Consider the following 23,863-nt stretch of genomic DNA (forward strand, 5'->3'; position numbering starts at 1 on the left):
TTCGACGCTCCTGTCACAACACAGGCCGGCTTGATGGTCGCGAAAACAAGCTTGGAACAACAACCCCGGAAAAAAAAAAACGCTTCCTCAAGCCGGGAGAGGCGATAGCGATCTTGTCAGGATGAGAAACAACCAAGGTATCCCTTCAGGACAAGCACTCTGGCACGTCTTGATTATTTCCGTGTAAAAGTAGTGACGGTGGTGTTGACGCGTGGTAAATGACACACGAGCAGAAATTTGGAAATCCCCTTTTTTGTTTTAATTTCTCCACAAGAGTTAAAAGACACAACGTTGTCACAGCTGCCACGTTTTCAACTATTGAAATTGCTCTTTGAGAACACAATTTTTAGCAATATACAATCTGATTGTCTAAGAACAATAACACAAGGTATACACACACACTGATGATCAGGCCAAATTTGAGGATTATCCTTCCCTTGTGATCAAAAGTCAACTCTTGGATGTGTCTGAACGATTATCTGGACTGATTATCCGTAGCCTTAGGGTGGATTAAAATACATTTTTCCTCCCCGATCAACGCAGAAAACCATCAAAGCCGGTATTTATAGATGTTAAACATCTTCATTATTTACTACGGTAGTCCTTATGCATGCGGTCAACGCCGACTCCCTGAGCCAATTAGGAGCCACGCGGGACGTGTTCTTGTGTGCGATTTGCCGTCTCGGTTATCCTGAGGACGACGCAGCAGATAAAACCGCTAAGTACACACTTGGTGAGTCTCCCATTTTTAAAATGTTTTAAGATGTGAAAAATCGACGTGTGTGCTCCTTTTTTTTTTTTTTTTTTTTTTTTTTTTTTTTTAAACAAAGTATGACGTACGAAAACATACTGTACATTTTGACCCGAACCGCGGGTCAAATGATAGCTGCACCTTCTCACCTGACATCTGCTGGGACTTGATCTCTCCTAAGAGCTTTAGAACCAGATTATGCTAATTCTTCTTCGAGCTTCTTTCCTGTCGACAGGCAAAAACCGTGAACAGAAGCAAAACACATTTACACGAGTTCCACTGGAAGCTCTGAATGTTGACAATGGGGGTGTAACAATTATGTTCACATTTTGTACAGTAAGTCAACAAATGTTTACAGTCTGCGTAAACAGGAAGTCATTTCAAATTATATATATAAAAAAAATGGAGTGTTTGCAATAAACAAGATGGGCAAAAAAAAAAAATAGATTATTAAATATTTTCTTCTATGGACAGTGCAACATCAGTAGTGCTTTTTAAGAAAGGAATGACAAGTGTGAGAGTTTGAACAGTTAAAATTTTTTGTGCCAAAATTATATCGCTAAGCCATGATTTCCACAAGCCAGAGGCTCAGTTACATGTTTGTTTACGTGGCGAATGACTCTTCCCATCCCATACCTGGTATGCTCCTTCTGGGAACTGTATATCGCACGATAAAATCTGAATGCACGTACCATTACACGCTTAGTACACCAACTTAAAATTGGAAGGTGAAGTCATTTTTCATGCCAAGGCTATGGCAACATTTTAAAAAGGAAAAACATAGGCACCAAAGATGATATGATATTCTTGGGTAATCTCTTCACAAGATGGGACAGTTTTCGCCACAAAAGTTGTATAACAGATCTAACACGTCAGGCTCTTGGAGGCTTTGGCTCACGACGCCGTGTCCTTTCTTGGGCTGCGCCACCACCACCGCCTCACCGTCCACTGGAATCTCCACCAACGGGTGCACCTTGTTGTCAGGCATCCCGACAGCAGAGCCGTTTTTCTCGGGTTTCGTTTTAGCGGCGCTCTCCGCGTTTGCTTCTGGGAGACTCTGTTCGTCCTGACACACCTCTGAGTCGCTGGTGTGGGGCAAAGAGAAATAGGTGCATCTTTTGGACTTTTTATGGTCTTCCGGCTCGGATGTGGTGCTGAAAAGGGAGTAAGGCGTGTCCTCTTGTGTGTCCTCGCAGTTGTCTTCATCTTGCCCGGAGGTGACCAGGCTTTTGTTGATACCAGTCGGGTCGGAAATGGATTTCCGGATCAGCGTGTTCTCTCTGATGAGCCATCGTCCCTCGTCGATAGGAACGCTGTCACGAGGCCCAACTTGTGCATTGAAAGCAATGCAGCGGGTTGCCTCAGTCAGGGTGTCGAGAGCATTGGTTGAGTTGAAGTAAGACAACTCGGACGCAGCTTTGCATCGGGCTGTGTGAAAGGGCGAGAAAATGTTGGGGTGCTTCTTTTTCTTTCTGGGTGCCTGAGGAAGCCTCTCGATGACATTGCTCTTCCCGTAAAGCCTTTCAATGGTTCTCCTTACAAAGCCTTTGCTGATGGACTTCCGCACCGGATCTTCTTCACCACTCGACTGCTCGCTTGACATTCGGGATTGGTATCCCCCGCTCCCCGACCTATCAGATTGTGACTCTGTGCTCTGGCTCCGCTTTCCACTATCTGCGGAACTCTTTGCCAGAAACATTTCCCGGATAGACTTGACCCTGTTGCCTTCAGGCTCCACGGTTACCACACCGCTGGAATCATAGCTGAAGGATAGCGAGGACTGTGGGGCGGATCGGCTGCACTGCTGAAATGTTTCCATGGAGTCTTCAGATACAAGCGAGATGTTTTTGGCGTGTTTGTTATACCTTGTCTTCTGGGCATCAGCAACTTGCTTTTCCAGAAGACTCACTCTGACCGCAACAGGCTGTGACATTTCTTCGTCTGACAGATCTTTGGCAACTGCCACTTTGTCGCATTTTGTTTCTGTCACGGGGACTTGACATTCTGTAAAATAGCCGTGTTCCTCCTCTGAGTGCGATACTTTCTCATGGAAGCTCAACTCTTCCTCAGTGGAGCTTCGAGTTTGCTCGCATTCAAGCATTGAAGCCTCTGTGTGCTCGTCACAACCGCTCTGGTCATCGCCACTGTCATTTATGCTTGGATCCTGAGCATGGCTGCTCTCTGGATTGGAGTCACTAATTAGTCTATCATCCTCCAAATTGTCCAGCATCTCGTTGATAATTTCTTCCTCATTCTCTTTGTCTGAGCTACATTGACTTTCCTCTTCAACAAGGTTCAATCCTTTCTCTTGAACTGGCTGAGGTTTATCCAGTCCCTGCACTTTATCATCAGTCCCTGATTGCTCTTTATCTGGACTCTCCTTCCTACTGGGATTAAGTTCCACATAGCAGTCTTCTCCTTGAGGCTTGTCCTCCCTTTCCTCTTCTGAGATTTGAACCTCAGCAGAATGCAAAACATGGTAAGAGTTCATTTTCTGCTCGACTTCATCATCATGAGCCAACTCATCATTCTGTTCCTCCATCCCAGAACTGCTTCCCTCAGAATCAGCCATCAGCTTCTTGTAACTCTCACTGACAGGTGCAGCCAAGAGAGACATGAGTTCTTCTTTAATTGTATTGGGTACGTCAAATGCTTCAATTATATCATGAAGGACCTGATATGTCCCCCCGATTTCCTGGAAACTGCTCCAGCTGTCTAGGAGCTGGCTTGATGTGGACTCCTGTAACGCCGACACACTTTCTTCCAACCGGTGGGGATCCTCCATGCTCGCAATTTCCCTCAGAGACTCGATCATTTTCAAAGCCTCATCACAGCTCACGTCATTCGCCTTCACCTGATCCACATTCAGGATCGCGATGCTGTCCTTCAAGGCCACAATAGACAAGAACGCCAGGAGGACTTTGGACGAGGAGCCAAATGTCGAGGCCACTTGGGACGAGAAGTCTGACGCTCTGGACTTTTCCAAGCACGATTGACGTTTGCCTTTACTGATTTGTCGGATGGACTTGATGCAGGAGCAAACATTTTCAAAAAGTTGCATGTTTGCTTCGTTGACGATGTTTAGCGGCTGTTCATGTATTTTTGTGTCAGTCATAGGTTTCTCCTGCTCTTGGTTTTGGATCTCATCGGTCTGATTAGGATTTTCATCTGTACCTACTGGCTCTTTCAAGGCCTGGAGACTGTTCAGTCGCTTTCTTTGGGGTGGTGTTTTTCTTATATCGGGAGACCCTGAATCTGACGAATCGTTCCCGGAGAGCATTTTTCCTTCAAACTTATGTCTGACCGGAGGTGATGCCAGGTCCATTGATTGGGAATATGTGGTCTGTATGCTTTGCTTAGACTTGGATATCGTCTGCCTTTTTTTTGGTAAGGGAGTAACGTTTGGAGACATTTTCTTCTCTCCAGGATGGCGCTGTAAAGATTGGGACCTCTTGGGAAGCGCAGAAGCCAAATTGTTGGATTGTAATTTTGGACTCCTGATGTGTTTTGGTGATGATAACACCTTTGGGCTTGGCAATGAGGGATTCGAAGATGTTGGACCCTCACTTGATGACATACTGACTGAGGACAGCCTCTCTTCTAAGAGTAGACTATTTTCAGACATACAAGAGTTACTTTTTGGATCGAAGAATAATTGCTCTTTCTCTTCCTTGTTACATACGGTAAATTTGTCCATACAAGACTTTCTGAGGGACATTTTTCTTTCCAGAGACACATTACTGACCAAAGGTGCCCTTTTGATAGACCTGGATCTTGATAATGTTTCTTCCTCCTTTGGAACCTCAGCCTCCAGCAGTTGAGTCATTCTCATGACATACTGGGCGTGCGGCAAGGCCTGGACAGATGGCAGGTGATTATCTGATGTTTGACTGTTCCCTGTTGGCTGCACGCACCTTGGGTTATTGGCCACGCGATATTCAGGATTGCATTCTTCCAGCATTTTATCTTCAGGTGGAGGGGATAGGGATAGATCTCTTGAAAGAATATGAAACAGTTCTTGACGTTTTGCTTGGTTTTTTTCTATTTCACTGCCAGGTGGTGTATTTTTGTTGGTTTGGAGGTGATTGTTTATTCCGTCTCTATTCGTCAGTTGGTATGATGGAGCCATCCTGTTCTCCAAGGACTGGATTCTGTATTTCACAGAAGTCCCCCGCACATCTTCAGGTGATTTTTGCATGGTTAATTCTCTGACATTCTCTCCATCAGTGGCAAGGATAGGTCCCTGATTTTCTATCCTGTCAGTTTTTCTTTGGCGTTCAACAGGTTGGTTAATATGTGATTTCTTCAGCCAGTTCTGGACATATTCGTTAGCGACAGAGGTGGAGGAGTCAAAACCAGGCAGGGACATGTGCTCGCTAACATGAGGCTTTTCTCTATTCACTGACTTATGCCGGTTCAGAGCTCCCTGTCTCTCACTTACTTTTGGATTCTGTAATGTTCTTTGTTGTTTTTTATGTGGTAGATTTGTAGCACTCCCTACCGTTCTCTTGGTTATCCTCCTTTTGAGCTTAGTTGGACTTTTTGCAGGTTTTAATTTACTTCCGTAAATCCTCCTGATGAACCCGGCACTGGAGAATGTTGTTACTTTCTTGCGTTTCTTCACGTCTGGTGGTTTATTTTCTCTCTGCCTTTCACCAGGTGACATCAGACGTCTAATGCCTTTATTGCTTACTTTGGCGTTCCTTCTGGACTTAGGTCGAGGTTGATTTTCTTTGCCTATTCTGGGCTTGGCTCTCCGTTGCCTCGTTTTTACTCTCCCATGCTTCGGAGAATGGAAGTCTGCTGCCTTCCAAATGCTAACAGACTCGGAGCCTGTCGGGGGTCCCCAGGATTCATGTTCAAATTCATCATTTGTGCATAGATGTCCCGTGTCTGAACTGGCAGGCATATAAAACGAACCCACATTTGCATTGTAATTATCCTGGCAAATTTGCTGTTCATAGATATGCAAAATGGTTTCAGTGATCTCCTCCACGCTGGCTTCCCTATGCATGATTTCAGCTGATCTAGACGATGACCCATTTGTGGTGCTCATGCTGTTAGTGTCCATAGAGTTGAGCCTTCTGGGTTTGGGAATCGGTCTAGTGCTGCTCTGCTTGACCACACAATAGTCCTCTATCACGGCTCTATTTTCCGTCTCTTCTCTGTAAGAATAAGATCCAATGGATCTAATGCTCTCTATTGACGCTTGCTTATTTCTGATATGTTCATGGACTGGGGTTGGTGACCTCCTAGGAGACGTCGCCTGGATTTTAACAGCATCCTCTTCGTAGCTGCTTTGACTTAAAACCCCATTGCCCAGCGATGGCGGCTCCTGGTCGTGGTCGTCTTTCGATTCATTCTTGTTAATGATGTCGCTGAAGGAAACGGGGTCTTCTAAATCTGGTGCTGTGGCACAGACATCCTGGTCTGACTCTGGTTCAGGCAAACAGGCCATGTTAAGATGATTGGCCACGCTGGAGCGGGTCAGGGTGGTCGTCCAATGGAGCGTCTCCTCCTCCTTGACGGTCAAGCGCACCCTCATCTCCACTGTCATGCTGCCATCCTGGTTCACCCGAAAGGACTTTTCAATGTCATCCTCGTCAGGCAGCATGCAGTCCTGCTCTTCGCCCTCCGTTTCGGCGAGTACATGTCCAGATTCATACTCCAAGGAGTTGGAGGGCTGGCTTGGCAGGTCACACGAGCTTTCCATGAGGGAGTTGTGAATCTTGTTCACAATATAGCGCTCTGATGACGTGGAGAAGTTTCTTGACTTGGACCCATGGGATCGTGACTTCTTTTTGCCTTCTCAGCCAAGAAGTGGTGGAAATAAGGTCCAAATATTTCATGCAGCAGCAGCAGCGGAGGACGAGGAGTATATGAAGGAAGAAGACAGAAGACCAATTAGAAAGATGAGTAGTGAGCCGAGCAGACATCTGATGTAGGTCATCTACAGTCTTATACATGATATCATCACATCAGCACTTTCTCAGGCTTTATCCTGAGATACTAGGTGGATTACATGGGTCACATGACTCAAGGCCCCCCCCTGGATTGAAGTGAACCGGGCTTACGGTTCAGAGTCTTCAGTCTCCTGACGCTCATCTGGTTACCGGATGGCATCGTGGACCCTGATGACTTCTGGTTGGCGTAGTTTGCTGGTCTGAATGGCTCTTTGCCGGCCGCCACCACCATGCCAGAGCACAAGATCAAGCTCGAGAGCCCTTCCACCTTCGGCAAAACAAAACAAAAATCTCACTTTCAGGAAATATAAAACAGCAAGACCGATTTCATTGACAAGTTTCCCCTGGATGCATGACTGAAAATATCACTGTTCTGCATGTCACTGGGAGCTTCTCAGTTGAAAGCAGATCCCGGACGAGTAGCCTTACATGGCACTATCCCAGAATGCAGTGCGAGGGATTACTGTGGGCGCTAAAGATGTTTAAGACTTTCCCAACATGGACCGGCCATTAACAGTGCAGCGATAAATCCTATATGGGTCAGTCGTCCTGCAAGCCCAAAGGGGAAACGTTGAAATGTTATGGATGCACTTACGCGTCTGCCGTCAACCGTGTGCAGCTTGACCACGTGGAACTGCATCATCTCTGAAATATATTCCAGAATCCACTCAAAAGTCGTCGCACTTCTCTTTTGGAGCACAACCGTGTGTTTGACGGAGGGGTCTCCATTCCGAAAGACCGCCAGTCTCTTTGGCGTGTGCACAAGCACGGGTTCCTGCCGCCCGGAGAAGGCCCCGGGCCGGTGCAAGGTCCGGCGGCGGGAGCTCGCAGGCCTGGCATGGTACCAGGGTGCCAGCTTCTTCCTAGCCAGTGCCAGGTTGATGGGTTTTACCTTCCTGCTGTCGGAGCAGATGTAGGACTTTCCATCCTCGAGCTCATCCAGTGTGTTAATGGCATGAACCCCGCGGGGGGTGGTGATGTTCCTCACCCCGAATGCCAGGGGCACCTTCTTGGACAGGCTGTCCAGGAGGGCATCGAACGTTTTGAAGGTGCGGTTGTTGACGACCATGCGCAGGCCGCCGAACTGAGGATCGCCGCTCTTGTAGAAGCACACCCGCTTGGACGGAATTGGGTCGGTGACGCTGGCGTGGCGGAGGGTGCCGACGGTCCGCAGGCTCCCTGATGACTGGTCAGGGGGGACCCTGCGGAGGTCCAACTCGTTCATCGCTGATGATTTGCTGCGAGAGGGGAAAAGACAGTTTGATATTCAGTAGTGGCATTATTTGAGTTTTTCAAAATGGTTTCTACCATGTATTACATTATAGCTTCTCAGGAACTACGATAACATTCATGGGTCAGTTTGACCCAGGATGTAATAAAAAAAAAAATGTATTTGTAGTTCCTACAAATGTTTTCTGCTCTGTACTATTTTGTTCACCCTCTTTTTGTTTTTTTCCATAAAACCAGGTTGAAAATTAGCGTGAAGATGGATCACCTTCGGTGAGTTGTTCATGTTATGTTCCCGATCTATATTTCATAGTTTCTCCTTTCTTCATGGGTTAAAATGTCCTTAATATTTAGACGTTAAAGTGCTAACAGTTGCCTTGACGTGTTCTTTGGATGAGTTTTCATCTTTTTATTTTGTGACACAAGATGTGAAATAACATTTCAACCCTACTTGTTCAGTTCATTTGTCAAGATTATTAATGTTCCTGGGTCGTTTTGACCTGAGGAATTGATATTACTCCCAAAAGTGTCTACCGTGAAGTTTATTAGTTATGTGACACCATATTTTTGCCATTTACTTTATACTATACTCCATATTTTGTACCTCCATACTGAGTGAGCGTTGGACTTTCCACAGGGTTAAATACCTGTGAATATATTAATATATATTGGGTCAGCACAGTTTTATCCTCAAAATAATATTTAACGGTTGATCAACGCCTCCAAATAGGTCAACAAACTTAAGAACTTAGTGACGCGCAGGCACGTGGCTTGCATCAAGCCAACATATGTTGTTGACTTTAGAGTCACAGCAGTCAAGTGACAACGTGATCGGACTTCTGGGAAAGACGCCAACGCAAATGTGATTTTTTTTTTTTTTTTTTTTTTTTTTCTTACTGGTTACTAACCCAGCAGGATTCTGGGATGGAAATAAAACCCAGAAGCACCGTGGCTCAGCTGGTAAAGTACTTGCCTCACAGTTCTTCACCTGTGTGGAGTTTGCAGGTTCTCTCCATGCCTGCGTGGGTTTTCTCCGGGTACGCCGGTTTCCTCCCACATCCCAAAAACACAATCAACATTAATTGGACACTCTAAATTGCCCCAAGGTGTGATTTGTGAGTGCGGCTGTTTGTCCCGACGTGCCCTGCGATTGGCTGCCGACCAGTTCAGGGTGTACCCCGTCTCCTGCCCGTTGACAGCTGGGATCGGCTCCCTCGTGAGGATAAGCGGCAAAGATAATGGATGGATGGAGTGGGGGCTCACTATTCCTTTAAAACTCCTCAATTTTGTAAATCAAGTTTACACCCGGTGAAAGTAAACAACCAAATCCAACCCCTCTCATCTTACTCACTAGCGACTCATTTTTACTCGTCGGCATGACGTTGGCCCGACGTGTCCATCGTAACGCGATTCACGAAAACGTCTCAAGGACGGAATTGAACACCAATCACGCATTTTGTTTTGAAGCAGACATTTGAGGTTGGATTCCATGAAAAAGGGCCATTGAAAGTTAGACACGATCAGTTTGGTGTGAAATATTTTTCCCCCAAGGCCATCGGATATGGACTGATGATTAAAAAATGGGCCGCGAGGGCTCTTTTGTCACCGCTCGCGGCTTTAATTGACTTTAGCGTTGAAGCTAAATATACACGCTGTGCTTAGCAAAAGAATTAGACCACCTGGCAAGTGCTTAAATGTGCATTCTTAATTTACCGTTTTGAACAGAAATGGGGGAGTTTAAGGATGCAAGTAAATTGAATTTAATATAAATCATCAGCTGGTACTATTTTTATTTTATTTTTGTTTTCTAACGTATATTGGACAATTCATATCAATTACAACATTTTATAAATATTTCGGTGGGAAAAACGTACAAACTGGTATATTAACCTAAACGGCATGTCTGAAAATTCATGGATAATTTTACCATTTCAAAAAAAAAAAGATTGCTTTTCTTGTGCATTGTGTATTCTAAATTGTATTTGATGGTTACCATCTTGTTCAATCAAAGCTATTTGTAATTATTTTGACTTTTCTGATGATATTTTAAGGATTTAAAAGATTCTGCCAATGATTCTGTATGGATTTTGAATAACGTAAAAATCAATCCGAAACTCACCTAAGTGCTCATGCTGCAACTCCCAAGCGGTTATTTCCTTCTTTTTGAGGCCGTAAAAATCCCCGCGCTCTACATCCCGACGACTTCACCGGTCGCTCCCACGGTAACTGTTTATTTCGGACGACACCATCGCAGCTCATTTGCTTAATCTTTGCGCGGGGGCTAATCCCCCGACGCTAGCGCGACACACGCCGAGCGGTCGTCTTCGTGTGTTTAGATCGTAGATTTCACCCGTTAACCCGTGTGGACGGTCAACTTAGTTGTGCGAGTCTTTTTGTTCGTAATTTTCCAGTAGCACCATTTAAAAAAAAAAAAAAAAAAGCGTCGACAGGTTCTGTGGATGCTAACATTGCTAACAAGAGTTTGTGTGTGTGTGGTTTTACTGGTGCCGGGCGGGTTTAATCCCATTGAGAAGCTTTTACGGTGATCAGGATTAAAGAGTTCTTCACTCGCAAGACCTTCTGCGACTAAAATGAGGCCTCGCTATTCGGCCACGCCCCGACACCAATAGGAAAATCAGTGAGGAATTCACTCCCCCCCCCCCTTCAAAAATGTTTAGAATCGCGACCAACATTCATAGTTTTAACCCAAACTTTCATCCCAAAACACTCGTTTGAATTGACTTAATTGAGAAAGGATGAGATGGTGGAAAGATGGAAGGAAGAAGAATGAAGGGATTAATGATGCATCTTGGAGGTTTGAAAGGACGCGTGGGAAGAAAGAGGGAAAGGAGGATGACTATGAAGGATGTGTCAAACTAAAAAGAGGGGAACGATTTTTTAGGAGCGCTTTGGAATGAAGGATGAGAGAAGGAAGTCAAAATTTAGGAACAGGATGAAGTGAAGGATGAGTGGAAGTCGGGATGGACGAGTGAAAGGGAGGAGTCACGGATGGATGGAAAGAGGAAGTAGGAAGAATCAGTAGGTGCGAGGAAGGGCAAGGATGGGATGAAATAAAGGAAAGGAACAAGTGTGTCGGTATGTTGATGATTGCATAAATAATACTTTGGAAAAATGTCTGTTTGAACAGCAATATTTGCGCTAAAATTTGTTTCACTTCATGTTAGTTTTGTGCCAATCGGGCAATAATAGCGATAAAATTAGCGTGTCTCCAAATAAACCTGGCCGGAGTTGTTTTTTTTTTTTTTATGGGGGGGGGGAATCTCCCAGGACAATTCAAAACGGGCTCCCAACTGTGAGGCTTTTCGCCACTCAGCCGTACGCTTAAGTTGCTCAATTATCGCGCGTTGCGTAACGCCGGCCGGGCCAAAAATGAGACGCGCTATTTGTGCCGGGAGAGCCGCGGCCTCGTGCCACGAACAATGGAACGTACCAAGTCGATCGGGGCGGGCACCCCCACTCTGGCTCCTCTCCGCCCATATAAGACCCGCTCTTGTTTTGAAAATGACATCAAGAAGCATGCCGTGTTTGCTGTTTCCTAAAATTTCCTCAATATTTCATTTACCTAAACTTTTTTTTTTTAACCCCCCAAATTGTTTGAAAAAGCAGGGATGCACCACTAATTAGTGTTTTTGGGGTTGGTTCCCCCCCCCCCCAAAAAAAATATATGCATGCTTGTGCAATTTACTATCAATTTACAATCAATGATTTAATCAGCTACAAACCCCCCCCCAATCCCGCGCACCCCCAACACCCCAGACCAACTTTTAACTCACTCATCTTTACACTATAATATTTTCCATACCAGATTTGCATTTTTTTTTCCCCATGTTTGCATGGGTGATTAGATATATATCTATATTTGTATATATATATATATATATATTTTAGAACTGGTTGTTGAACTAATTGGTTAAGTTGATTCAATTAATTAATAATACAATGAAACTGATCCTGAATTATGTTATTAGAATTAACTATCTGACATGTCTTTCCATGTTGTACACATTTAAAAATATATTACTGTGTATGCATCTACAAATGACATGGTCCATATGTCCGTTTAAAAAAAAAAAAATTCAATGTCGCCCTTGAGCACAAAAGTTACCCCCCCCCCCACAACGGTCCACTGCCCCCCACCCCATCGAGCACCTTCGATGCAGGAAAACACACATAAAAGATAAGGCAACGACTCCCAGGTGCTACTGGAAAAGAGTCGAGGAATGCTGAGCTTGTGGCCTCGTTCCCAAAACAACAGCTCGCGCAAAAATGCCAAAAGTTCCAAGACGGGAAGTTGCGGGGAGGGGGGTAGTGGGGAGTGGGCGGACAATGGAGGAAGCCCCCCCCCCCCCAGAGTAAACAGGTAGGCCCGACCGAGCCTGCATGCCCCTCATTCCACATGTGCAAAGATAAGACAGCGGGCAACAGATATATCCTGACAAACATGTGCCCCCCCCCCCCCCCCCCAACGTTCCCCACCACTCTCCATCGCTAAGATATTTAATTTTACTTAATTTAAATTTAAATGTTCTGCTAGAGAATTAAATTAGGGAAAAATATCTCCCAAAAAGATGGAGCTAATTTTCTGTAATCCTGTTGCCAAACAATTAAGGATATTATAAGTAAGTTTCTTTCGGCTTGTCCCTTTCGGGGTCGCCACAGCGTGTGTCATCTCAGATGAACGCACATATGTTTGGCACAATTTTTACGCCGGATGCCCTTCCTAACGCAACCCTTCTCAGGGAGTGGAGGCCCCAGTGGGATACGAACCCACAACCCCTGGTTTATAATTTTTAAAAAAATAATAATAATAATTCCTTGATCGTGTATGTCGGGCTACAACAGGGCTTCCCTGCTTTCCCTGGTGGAGGTAACAAGGCCAAGTTAGCTTGACCTCAAAGTTATAATAAGCCAGCTGGTGATGTGAGCGTGAGCGCCCTTATTTTTACGATTTTATTTTTTATCTTTTTTTCCCCGTGACGTGATTGCACGTGAACCGGTCACGTCCGCCCACGTGTCGATTCTCGACCCCCGCTAGCCCGCTATTTTTACGCCCCCGGCTAATTGGCGCCACGCGACCTTCAAAACCTCGACCGTTAACGGGAAAAAAATGTGCTCGGGGCTAAATCGGTCGCGGCGGCGTGCAGCTGCCGCCGCATAGCTGCGCCCGCCGTCTTGTCGCAGCGACCGTTAGCATGGGTGCTACTATTAAATTAACGCGGGCGCTACCGTAACACGCCGGCTAGCATCTGTCGCGTTGTCGCCGCCGCCTTCTTGCTCGCCTCTAAGCCGGAATTTTGATTATTAAAAATTTAATTTTGAGATGTCAGCTGTGGCAAATGTTTTTTTTTTTTTGTATCAATCGCCACTCCCCTGACGACAGCTCCTTTATTCATTTCGGCGACCTTTCCCCTTCACACGCTTTAAACTTGTCCGCACCTCGTTTTATTTCCTCCCTTTGAGTGATTTCCACGCTCTTGAAATTTATGACGCCGACAAAAACATAATCACAAAGAGAGTGAGTGAGTGACATACATAGTTATACGATGGGGGAGTAAAAATAAACAAGTGAGATCATAAGTTTGCGCAAGTGTGCACACCCTCATAACTGGGGATCTAGCTGTGTTATGCTTTGTTACATGTTAATTACACATTCTGGAGTCACCGATAATCACACTTTTTTTTGTCATTTTACAGGAGTATAACGTTTTATGTCTGAAAAAAAATCTGGGGTAATTTATCTCTGATTTATACGGCAATTTTTATATTAATCTTATGTATGCGTGGACTCGCACAATGACAGTAAATGGCATTCATTCAATGATTACTTCATCTGAATATTTGTTTTTGTGCTTTTCCTCAAACGCATGTCATTAGCATATGTATATTATTACAAATACATTATTCCATAAAAGTTGTGGAGATTTATGGAACCATAAGGTCTGTTAAAACGAGCGCGGCGTCGGCGTGCACACATCATCAAAGCGTCCCGGGCTGCGATAAATACAGCGACATGCGCAGAATGCGGCAGCCTCTCCGTCTGTTAGCTCCGCCGACGGCCGACAGCGACCGCCGGGGCGAGGAGTGATTTATCCGTCCGTGTCGGCCTTCCTCTTGATTGCGGCGAGACAGGCGTCCTGCGCGTCGGCATCCTCTAAAGCGCGCTACCTATACACGCGTAACACAACACCGGATCGCGTAGTGTTTGGCGGGCGCTCTGACACGCACTTATCGCCGCGGTCTTGACATTCCCTCAACCCCACAACAAAAAAAGGTCTGACAGGAGTGCCGACTTCCCCTTAGTCAGCAGCGTCCTTGCACACACGCGGAGGTGCGCGACTTTGCTCATTTGGATTTGTGGACAGGCGGTGTGTGATTTCAAATGGACGGAACCAAAAAGTTGTCAAAATCTAAAGACATTTGTGGGGTGTAGGACCCGTTTTTTTTTTTTTTTTTTTGCTGGGTGTGTTTGGGGTAGAGGGAGTGCGCCAAGTTTGGATCTTGAGTAGGGGGATTATCTTTCAAGTATAGCAGACACAAGAAGGGAAATTGCAGGGGTGCGCTTGGTTATGTTCAGCTTGGTGCGCAATTGAAAATAGTGGACTGAACCAAGAAGTTGCACAAATATAAGAGAACTCCTTTTGACTTTTTGAAGGGTGTGTGGGTGCAAAAAGAAGGGTGCGTTTCTTTCAAATTGTAGGATCGACAGACAATCCATCCATCCATGTTCTTAGCCGCTTATCCTCACAAGGGTCACGGGGAGTGCCGGAGCCTGTCCCGGCTGTCAACGGGCAGGAAACTGGGTACACCCTGAACCGGTTGCCGGCCAATCGCAGGGCACATGGAGACAAAGAGTTGAACTCACAATCACACCTCGGGGCAATTTAAAGTGTTAATAATTAATATTGCATGTTTTTGGGATGTGGAAGGAAACCGGAGTGCCCACCCGCAGGAAACCCACGCAGGCACGGGGAGAACATGCAAACTCCACACAGGCGGGGCCGGGGTTGAACCCGGGTTCTCAGAATTGGCCAACACTTTTCCACCGTGCCGCCTCGACAGAAAATGCGGGAAACTGATCGAATCGACAGGTAGCAAAAATATAAAAAAATTTTACTTGTTTTGTTTTTTTTATGCATCAGCATTCCAAGTTGGGATGTTGAAAAGGTTAAATGGCTTTTTAAAAAAACAAGTATGGGACCTGCAGGAAGTGACAATGAGTTGTTTTGAGTTTTTGTTTGGTGTGTTGGAGATGGGGGCAGGGGGCGGGGGGGGGGGGGGTGCCAAGTCAGGATACTGAAGCAGGGTGTGAGGTAACTTCAAAACAATGCAACCTTCACTTAGTGAAAATGGAATGAATGTGGAGTTGTTTTGACTATTTTTGCGGCGTGCGTTTTGAGGTGGACGTGTTGTCATACGAAGCCCGTGCGTAAGTGACGTGTGTATTAACACGTGTTTATAGTCGGGGTTTAAAAAAAAAAAAAAAAAACAAGGCAGGATGTGCGTGACAACTGCAGCGCTCTTTGCAGGATTAGTGGAATCCCATATGGGAAAATCCCGTTTTTCCATGGAAGTGTGATGTTAATGGTGATGCATTGTTTTTTTCCCAAAAGATTATTCTCAATAATGCAGTACTACTTTTTTTTTAATATGTCATTTATGTTTACAATATAGTGCTTTTTTTTTTTTTTTTTACTCCGAGAACTCACAAAGTGCAAAGTATAAGTTCACCAGTTTAATTTAAAGTAAATAAATCTAATAATAAAAGCATGGAATGTAGCTCTTGTTGCAACTTGGAAAGCAATTACGATTGCAATGTATGATTTGGCAGTACATGAAAATGAATTTCACCTCATCTTGAACGCCACACACTTGATGTAGCTCAGCTGACCCCTAGCGGCTGCGGTTGGCACTACAACAACAAAACAAAATGCCCAAAAATGAGCGTACAAAAATCTTTTTTGACAGCTGGGTGGGAACTGTTTGCCGTCTTTTTCTTTTTTTCTAAATTTATAAGGCAAAAACATGAACACATTTCCTTGGGTGTGTCTAGACCTGTCTGGATTTTATGATTTTATTTTCATCTAAATATATTTTGTGTACAGTACTTCATTTGTATTATTTTTCTATTTCTTTACATTTTTAGTCCCTGTCATTCATTTTAGTTGTATTTATTTTCTGAACACTTTAAAATCTCTAAATGTTTTCTGTACATTGCTGCACGTTGATCATTGTTTACACAGTTTATTATTTAAAAAAAAATAGTTGCATTGTTTAAACTAGATGTACAGTTTTTGTATATTCGAAATTTCAACCATGGCACATTTGCCGGAGTATGCAGAATACAACTTTTTATATTTTTTTTCTGACCTTTTTACATTTTTCTCTTTTTAAGTAATCCATGTGTTTCGAATATTAATAATCGTACTTTATTTCGACCATCATCTTATGAGCCCTTTTTTTTTTTTTTCCCTCTCAGGCGGACGTGCTACCGGCCATCAAAGCACAAACGGGGAAAAAAAAATGGGGTGCGAATTTCACAGAGCAGCACTTCCTGTCGGACAAAGACGATGACAGGATGTTCCCAGACCATCTTTCATGGACCTGGAGTGGAAGTGGAGACAGGTGCGACACAACATATGGCGGTTTCAGAAAAACACTGACAATAGTACACAAATCGTCATATTTATATTTACTGTGCATGGGACACCCCCCCCCCCCACACACACACACACGTTTTAGTCATACCTCTTAAATCAAAGCGAAATGTTTACCCTTTTATCACGTTTTATTTTATTGCATGGAGCCCCCCCCCCCCCAAAAAAAAAAGATGCAGTCTTTTTCCAAAAGGAAATCAATTTTACCTTCATTGTATGTTTTTTTTACTCTGCTATATTTTAATTATGTTATACATCACGTCAGACACAATTGATGTTACTTAAATATAGTGCCAATTCCACACACTATGCACGTTTGTTTTAATAATTACATTAAATACAAAACAGATGCATGTTAATGCAATCACCCCTCCATTAATTGAATTTTAATTACATCGTAAATATAAAAATGTATGCGTAAATATACTTTTTAAAGAAACGTATTAAACTTTACAGAGCTATGTGTTACATATTTCATTAAATACACAAGGGATCACATTGTTTACGACACATTAATATGAATTCCAAATTTACACAAAGTTAATTAGAAATCAAATGTGTGTTATGTTAATTACATATTAATTACACATTGAATACACTTTTTTTTGAATGCGTATATATGTGTGTGTGTGTGTGTGTGTGTGTGTGTGTGTGTGTGTATATATATATATATATATATATATATATATATATATATATATATATATATATATATCTGTGTGTATATAAGGAATCAAATTTATGTAATATCTGCATTTGCTGTTTCAATGTAATTTACCGGAATGTTCCACCGTAACACTTTAGGTACATTTATGAGATTTTTGGCATATTTTTTTAAACAATTCATACAACACGACCGTGTCATCGTGAGGCCTTTTGACCTAACCGAATCGTCGAAATACTCGCGGACCCGACAAAATCGTTAATAACGACTTTTCCTGTCATTTTTAACGAGTGAACTTTTGCCCCCGAACGGCTAGCGGCGTTGGGTTGAGTAATCATCGTCGGCGTAACACGTCACGCCCGCGGCGTCCTTGACTCCTGATTCACTCCCGAGCGATTGTTTTCCTTTTTCCTCCTTCGGACCCGACTGAGTCACGCCCATTGTTTTAGTCACGGCGGCTTCAAAAGGGAAGGTGGGGCGCCGGGGGTCCCGACAAGCAGCTGGGCGGTAGGTAGAGCGCCGGGGATACAGAGGAAGCCGGACGACGCGGTCACCTCGGCCGCTTACTTACTTACTCACTTCGCTTAGCGGACGGGGGGGGGGGGGGGGGGGGGGGGGCGCGATGCCGGGTAAAAATTCTCCCGAGTCATTCGGGAGCCGATCGCCCCGCCGGGCCATCCGGGAAAGCTCCCTGAGTCGACGACGCGGAGAACAAAAATTGTTCTGACCGTCTTCTGCAGTGAGAAAGAAAAACGTGAACATTTTTGTTGTTGTTAGATGAACAAATGATAGTGATCATCATAATCATCTGATTTACTTGTGAAGGGGCGACGGGGTGGACCAAGTCGGGATGCTGAAACGGGTGTAGAAAAACTGTGAAATCATGAAAAAAAAATAACATCACAAGTGAGAAAAAAAGCTGTTTTGACTTATTTTTAGGGTGTTTGCTCGTTAAATGGGGTGCGCCGGGTGCGCAGACGTATGGCTCCGATAACCAGTTCAAGACTTTTTTGCCGGCACGCTTGGGCGGATCGAAGGTGATGCGCCAAGCTGGTAACGTTGGAAAGGGGGTGCGCTTACGGGGTCACCAGAAACTTCATTCCAAAAGTCAGGTGTGCGTTGAAAGTTCCAGTAGCTGGAATAAAATAAAAATAGCGCCCGCTACCTGTTTGATTTAGAACCGCACGCATGGGCCGCACGATATTTTTAACGCCCGTGCTTGCGTGATGGAATCGGCAGGAAAATAAACGATGGAGTCAGTGCCCGTGTGTGTGTGTGTGTGTGTGAGACTAAATTTAGCGCGCATCACAAGTGGTACGCCGGTGCTCGGCCGACTCCATAAAAGCGATCATTGGTGCGGCATGCGTGCGGATTAGCCAGGACCCTTTGGACGCACCCTCTGCTGCAGCTGTCCCGCAGCCTGCTTGCGCAATCGACTATCAATGACTTAATCAGCTGCAAAATCCCGCGCACCCCCAACGTCCCAGACCAACTTTTAACTCACTCGCCTTTACACTAAAACATTTTCCATCCCAGATTAGCATTCTTTCCCCCCCCCCCCCCCCCCCACGTTTGCATCGGTGAATAGAGTTGAACAAAGTCCGCGCACCCCCTTGTCCCCTGCACGCACCCGAATAAAAAGTCATTTTTATGGTTCTGTTTTTAAATTCCCATTGGTTAGAACCTTTTCAAACTAAGCGGCACAGAATAGAGAATATTTTGCTTGGCTAGTTTGTGCACATCTTGAAAAAAAAAAAAAAACCCAAAAATTCCCCCTTTACCTTTCAAGTCGCGCACCCCTTTCTCCAACTTTAGCGTCGGCGCAACCCTTCTCCCTGAAACACCCTTAAAAATAAGTCCAAACTGCTTTTTTTTTTTTTTTTTTTCCCATTCCAGCTATAATCTGTTTTGGGTATTTTTTTACCCCCCCCCCCTCCAGAAACCAAACGTTGTTAATGCACCCCCAACAGGATCCCTAAAAATAGTCAGAACCACTCCCAATTTTCATATTTCGTTTCCATCTTCAACCGTTCTAACTTTCTGTAAGACGCATACTTTAAGAATCACACACCCCTTCCGTATTCCAACAGAGTTGGCGCACCTCCTCACGCCCGCACACACCCTTAAAAAAAATTAACATAATTTAAACTTAAATGACATTATTTTCACTTCCTGTCAGTCTCGTGAGTTGTAAATTACGCCTCCTTTTCTCCTTCAACACGTTGACTTGGTGCGCCCCTTCTCCTCCCCACATGCACCCCAAAAAAGTAAAAAAAAAAAATCATTTTATTTTATGAGCAAAATATAAACAATTTCAAATTAAAAAAATGTTGAAATATGTTTTTCATTAAAAGGTTTATCCGAATTCATAAGTATCAAAGGATTTTTTTTTAAGGGTGCAGAAGCATAAAAGAATAAAAATAAACACCATTAGATGTCCAAATATAGTTCACAATTATTAGAGCATTCTTTTAAGTTCAAATATAAATGATTAAAAGTGAATTAAAAAACATTTGAATGAGAGCAGGGGTGTCAAACTCATTTTTCTCGCGGGCCGCGTTGTGGTTCCGGTTTCCCCGTGGAATGATACAAATATTTAATTGTATTTACATCATCAATTTCTGATCTACTTTTGAAATCCGAAATCATTTTTCCACTATTCATGTTTGGAAACAAAAAATGCTTGTAATATCCCAGCTTTGTCGTTTATGTTGCATGACAATTTGAAATTTTTTTCCACCTTTTTACAAGAATAATTGAAATTGACACTCTTGGTAGGGCTTCGCGGGCCACATAAAATCATGTGGCGGACTGGTTCTGGCCCCCGTGGGCCATGAGTTTGACACCCGTGATTTATGATATGACAAAATATACAAATACAAACAAATAATAATATATGACAAAAATGTTTGGCACAGATTTTCCATCGGAATGGTGGAAGTTAACACACACAAGATTTCCCTTCACGGGCCACATAAAATCACGTGGCGGGCTGGAACTTGTCCCCCGGGCCTTGACTTTAACACCTGTGAATTTGATTATTCAAAACAAATTCAACTTAAAATAAAACAATCACTTGATGAAACGGAGAAAAAAAAAACACATTTTTGGGGGGCTAACTTTACAAGTCAAATTAAATTTCACATTGTCGAGAATAGAAATAACTTTAATTATTTTAGAGAGAATTTTAGTCAACTTTTTTTTTTGGTTAATATTTTGACCCGCCAATGATTTTCAACGACGAGCTCCGAGATTAGCCCCCCAACCATTCAGCCGCCAGATGACATCACGTCTCTGGTTCCGTACGCAGGTGACCGCCACCCACGTTGTCGTGACCCCTCCCCACCCCCCCCCGCCCCCCGCCCGGATCAGGATCAGGGCCTTGAGCCTCTCGTTACGCAGCCGCTAGCCGCGGACCCAATCGAAACGCACTCAGGGCGATTAGACGGGATTCTCCCGCCTGGCCCGAGGGCGAAAACAGTAGGTCAGGAAGCGGAGATCGGTCAACCGAGCGCTGACGCGCGCTTCCTCTGAAGAGCTAAAATGGGTGCGCCGGGTCAGGCCGACGGACCTCTCGGAGAAGAACCCCCTTCCTTTCAAAAGAGGAGAAAAAGCTATTAATAAAATGGGACTTTGCCGGCTATTAATACACCAAATTATCTGCTGCCTCGCATCCAGTACAAGAGTTGCTTCTCCCACCCCCAAAAAAAAAAATATATATATATATATATATATAAAAATATGTATTCTTGTAAAAAGGTGGAAAAAAAAAAGATATATATATATATTTTTTTTTTTTTAACAGAGGATCACGTCATGTTTTAAATTATTGTTGCATAATAATATTGGATTGTCATTATTGTAGTTTTTGGGGTAAAAAAAAACAAAACTAAATTTTGCATTTTTTCATCCAAATTCTGGTATTCAATACAACCCGCGATGCAGTACAAAATACAACAAACAAGATGACGACAGTAATGCTTTAAAAAAATAAATGTAGTGATGTCATCCAAGCCGCTTATCCTCACAAGGGTTGCTGGAGGGAGCCTATGCCAGCTAGCTTCGCGCGAAAGTGCGGATTTACACCCTGAACCGGTCGCCACTCAGTCGCAGGGCATACATCGACACCGTTGGTGAGCGGGAATTGATCCCGTGCTGCCTGCAACAAAGGCAGGCGTGCGTACCGCTACGCCATCAGTGACGATGAAATGTACCGTAAATGGACGGCACGGTGGATGAGCTGGAAAGCAGTTCTGAGGTCCCAGGTCCGATCCCGGACCCGCCTGTCTGGAGTTTGCATGATCTCCCCGTGCCTGCGTGGGTTTTCTCCGGGTGGGCACTCCGCTTTCCTCCCACATCCCAAAAACGTGCAACATTAATTATTAACACTCTAAATTGCCCCAAGGTGTGATTGTGAGCACGGCTGTTTGTCTCGACGTGCCCGGCGATTGGCCGGCGACCAGTTCAGGGTGTACCCAGCCTCCTGCCCGTTGACGGCTGGGATAGGCTCCAGCACTCCCTGCCACCCTCATGAGGATAAGCGGCAAAGAAATGGATGGATAGATGAAATGTAAATGTTGAAAAAGTGTTAATATTATGGTTGTTGATTTAAAAACAAAGAAGTCATCTTAAACAAAGCAAAAAAATTGAGGGCTAGCATATGCTAGCACGTGGGTTAGCAAATAAAATCATATTATAGCAAGTCCGAGACGCAATTAAAAATGTCGTTCTGATATCATATAATCTTGCCATTCTCAGTCCCGCACCGTCGAATTAACGCGTTCGACTCCGCACGTTATTTGTTTCAACGCCAGCGTGGATGTTGATGAGCTACAAGCGTGAATGACTACATCGCGCACAGACAGGATGTCCGCCGCGTAAACTGTGAAAACAAGTCGCCGTGTGCGACTCGCGCTCGCACAGATTACCTCGAGGAAAAAAAAAAAAAAAAATCTGGGCCAGGAAGCCGGGTCACGAATCCCCCGCCCCGCACCCCCTGCCCCGGGCTTCCAGGTGAGAGGCTGACTCCGCGAGATGCCGGGAAAGCGGGATTGGGGGGGGGGGGGGGACAAAGAAGAGTAAAACCGGAGAATGTGGGAAAATATGAGGCGCGGGAAGTGCTCGTGGAAAATATTTATCAAAAGTTTTGCAATCGATTTGCAACACACCGCGACGAAACGTCCGGCGCTTTTTCCGTAGCCTTGCGGATTCCGCCGACGCGTACCTTTATCCGCGGGTGTCAAACTCACGGCCCGGGGGCCAGGACCGGCCCGCCGCGTAATTTTGTGTGGGCGGCGAAGCCCCAGGAAGAGTGTCAATTTTGATTATTCTCGTAGAAATCTGGAGTCAACTTTCAAAATTGCCATGCATCATAAATGATCAAGTGGAAATATTACAAGCGTTTTTGTGTGACCAAACATGAATCGTTGAAAAATGATTTCTAATTCCAAAAATAGATCGTAAATCGATGATGTAAACACGATGGGATGATTAAATATTTGTGTCGTTTCGCAGTCGTAACACCCCTCTGAGGGAAACCGGAACCGCAGTGTCGCCCGTGAGAAAAATGAGTTTCACACCCCTGCCAGTGATTTTTCATATGACCCCTCGCTACTATTTATCGCGTTTTCCCGACAAAAAAATATGCGTAAATATTTCAGCAACCCTGCTAGCCAAACGGTTATCAAAACTGTTTTTCTTCAGGAGTTTTCGCCTTGACACATTCAACATTTTTCTTCTTTGCTGATTTTTTGATTCATTTTTTCAAAAATTCAAATGAGCATTGATTTGTTTACAAAATTTATTAATCAAAAGTGCAAAAGTATAAAAAAAAAAGCCACCTTGTGTGTATATATACAGATTAAAATAGTGACTGTACAAAAATGACTTAATATCCCTGCAAGAGAGAAACTAGAATTAAAAAAAAAAAAAATGTTTTAAAAAATGTCTTTCAGTAGTCTGCCCTTGCGGTTCAGTAGATACACAAAGTATTCGGTACGGGGCGGAGGTTTTACGAGTTGTTGTAGCTGCAGTAGTACACGGCGGTGCTGGCGTCCGACAGCACCGACGATATGAGGCCGTCGGGTCCCTGCGCGCCGCCCTCGAGAGGGGCCCCGTACGCCAACGAGTTCGACGCCGAGGAGCTCAGGTACTGCTCGAACTCGCTGCGGTCCACCTCGGACAGCAGCTCGGCGTTGTCGGCGGCGGCGCCGTGCTGGTGGCAGTCGGGCGGCGGTGACGGCTGCCCCGCCCCCGGGTGCCGCTTGGGGTGAGCGTAGTACAGCGGCAAAGGGTTGGGGTGCCCCATGTAGGAGCCTTGGTGGTGGAGGGGCTCCGGTTGCTGGTACTCGGGGCCCTGCGGGTGGTAGGCGTACATCATGTGGCAGTCCTCCTGGGCGGGGAAGAACATGGAGTCGGCATCCACCGCGTCCAGGGGCGACGTGTCGGGCGTGGGGAGGCTGTAGCTCTCGTACGAGGGGCCCCCGAGGGGGTCTGACCGGTAGTGACCGAGCGCCTGCTGCTGCTGCTGCTGCTGTTGAGGCATCTGAGGGAAGCCGGCGTGCTCGTGATAGCCCAGCCCCCC

At 44.8% G+C, this 23,863-nt stretch overlaps 2 protein-coding genes and 1 long non-coding RNA gene across 3 annotated transcripts in view; 1 reads left to right on the top strand and 2 right to left on the bottom strand.

Annotated features, from left to right (window-relative positions):
* Positions 1–16: 16 nt before the first annotated feature.
* On the top strand, positions 17–17,103 carry LOC133493072 (uncharacterized). Its single transcript, XR_009792837.1, has 3 exons — positions 17–137; positions 8,182–8,214; positions 16,439–17,103. It is a non-coding gene; the product is annotated as an uncharacterized LOC133493072 (long non-coding RNA).
* On the bottom strand, positions 1,572–7,939 carry LOC133492768 (oxygen-regulated protein 1-like). The gene is made up of 4 exons (XM_061805414.1): positions 7,310–7,939; positions 6,826–6,982; positions 6,001–6,559; positions 1,572–3,723 (listed from the first exon to the last, which is right to left on the bottom strand). Exons 1-4 carry the CDS (start codon positions 7,937–7,939, stop codon positions 1,572–1,574), a joined length of 3,498 nt encoding a protein of 1,165 aa, XP_061661398.1.
* Positions 17,104–23,073: 5,970 nt separating the features above from the next.
* The window catches only part of sox17 (SRY-box transcription factor 17), a 3,685-nt gene continuing 2,895 nt past the window's right edge, over positions 23,074–23,863 (bottom strand). Inside the window, exon 2 of the mRNA XM_061805870.1 lies at positions 23,074–23,863. This exon is cut by the window's right edge and continues 206 nt beyond it. Coding sequence (XP_061661854.1) covers positions 23,291–23,863 — 573 coding nt within the window. The 3' untranslated portion in view covers positions 23,074–23,290.

The sequence above is a fragment of the Syngnathoides biaculeatus genome, chromosome 19 (assembly GCF_019802595.1).
Source record: "Syngnathoides biaculeatus isolate LvHL_M chromosome 19, ASM1980259v1, whole genome shotgun sequence".
Lineage (NCBI taxonomy): Eukaryota > Metazoa > Chordata > Actinopteri > Syngnathiformes > Syngnathidae > Syngnathoides > Syngnathoides biaculeatus.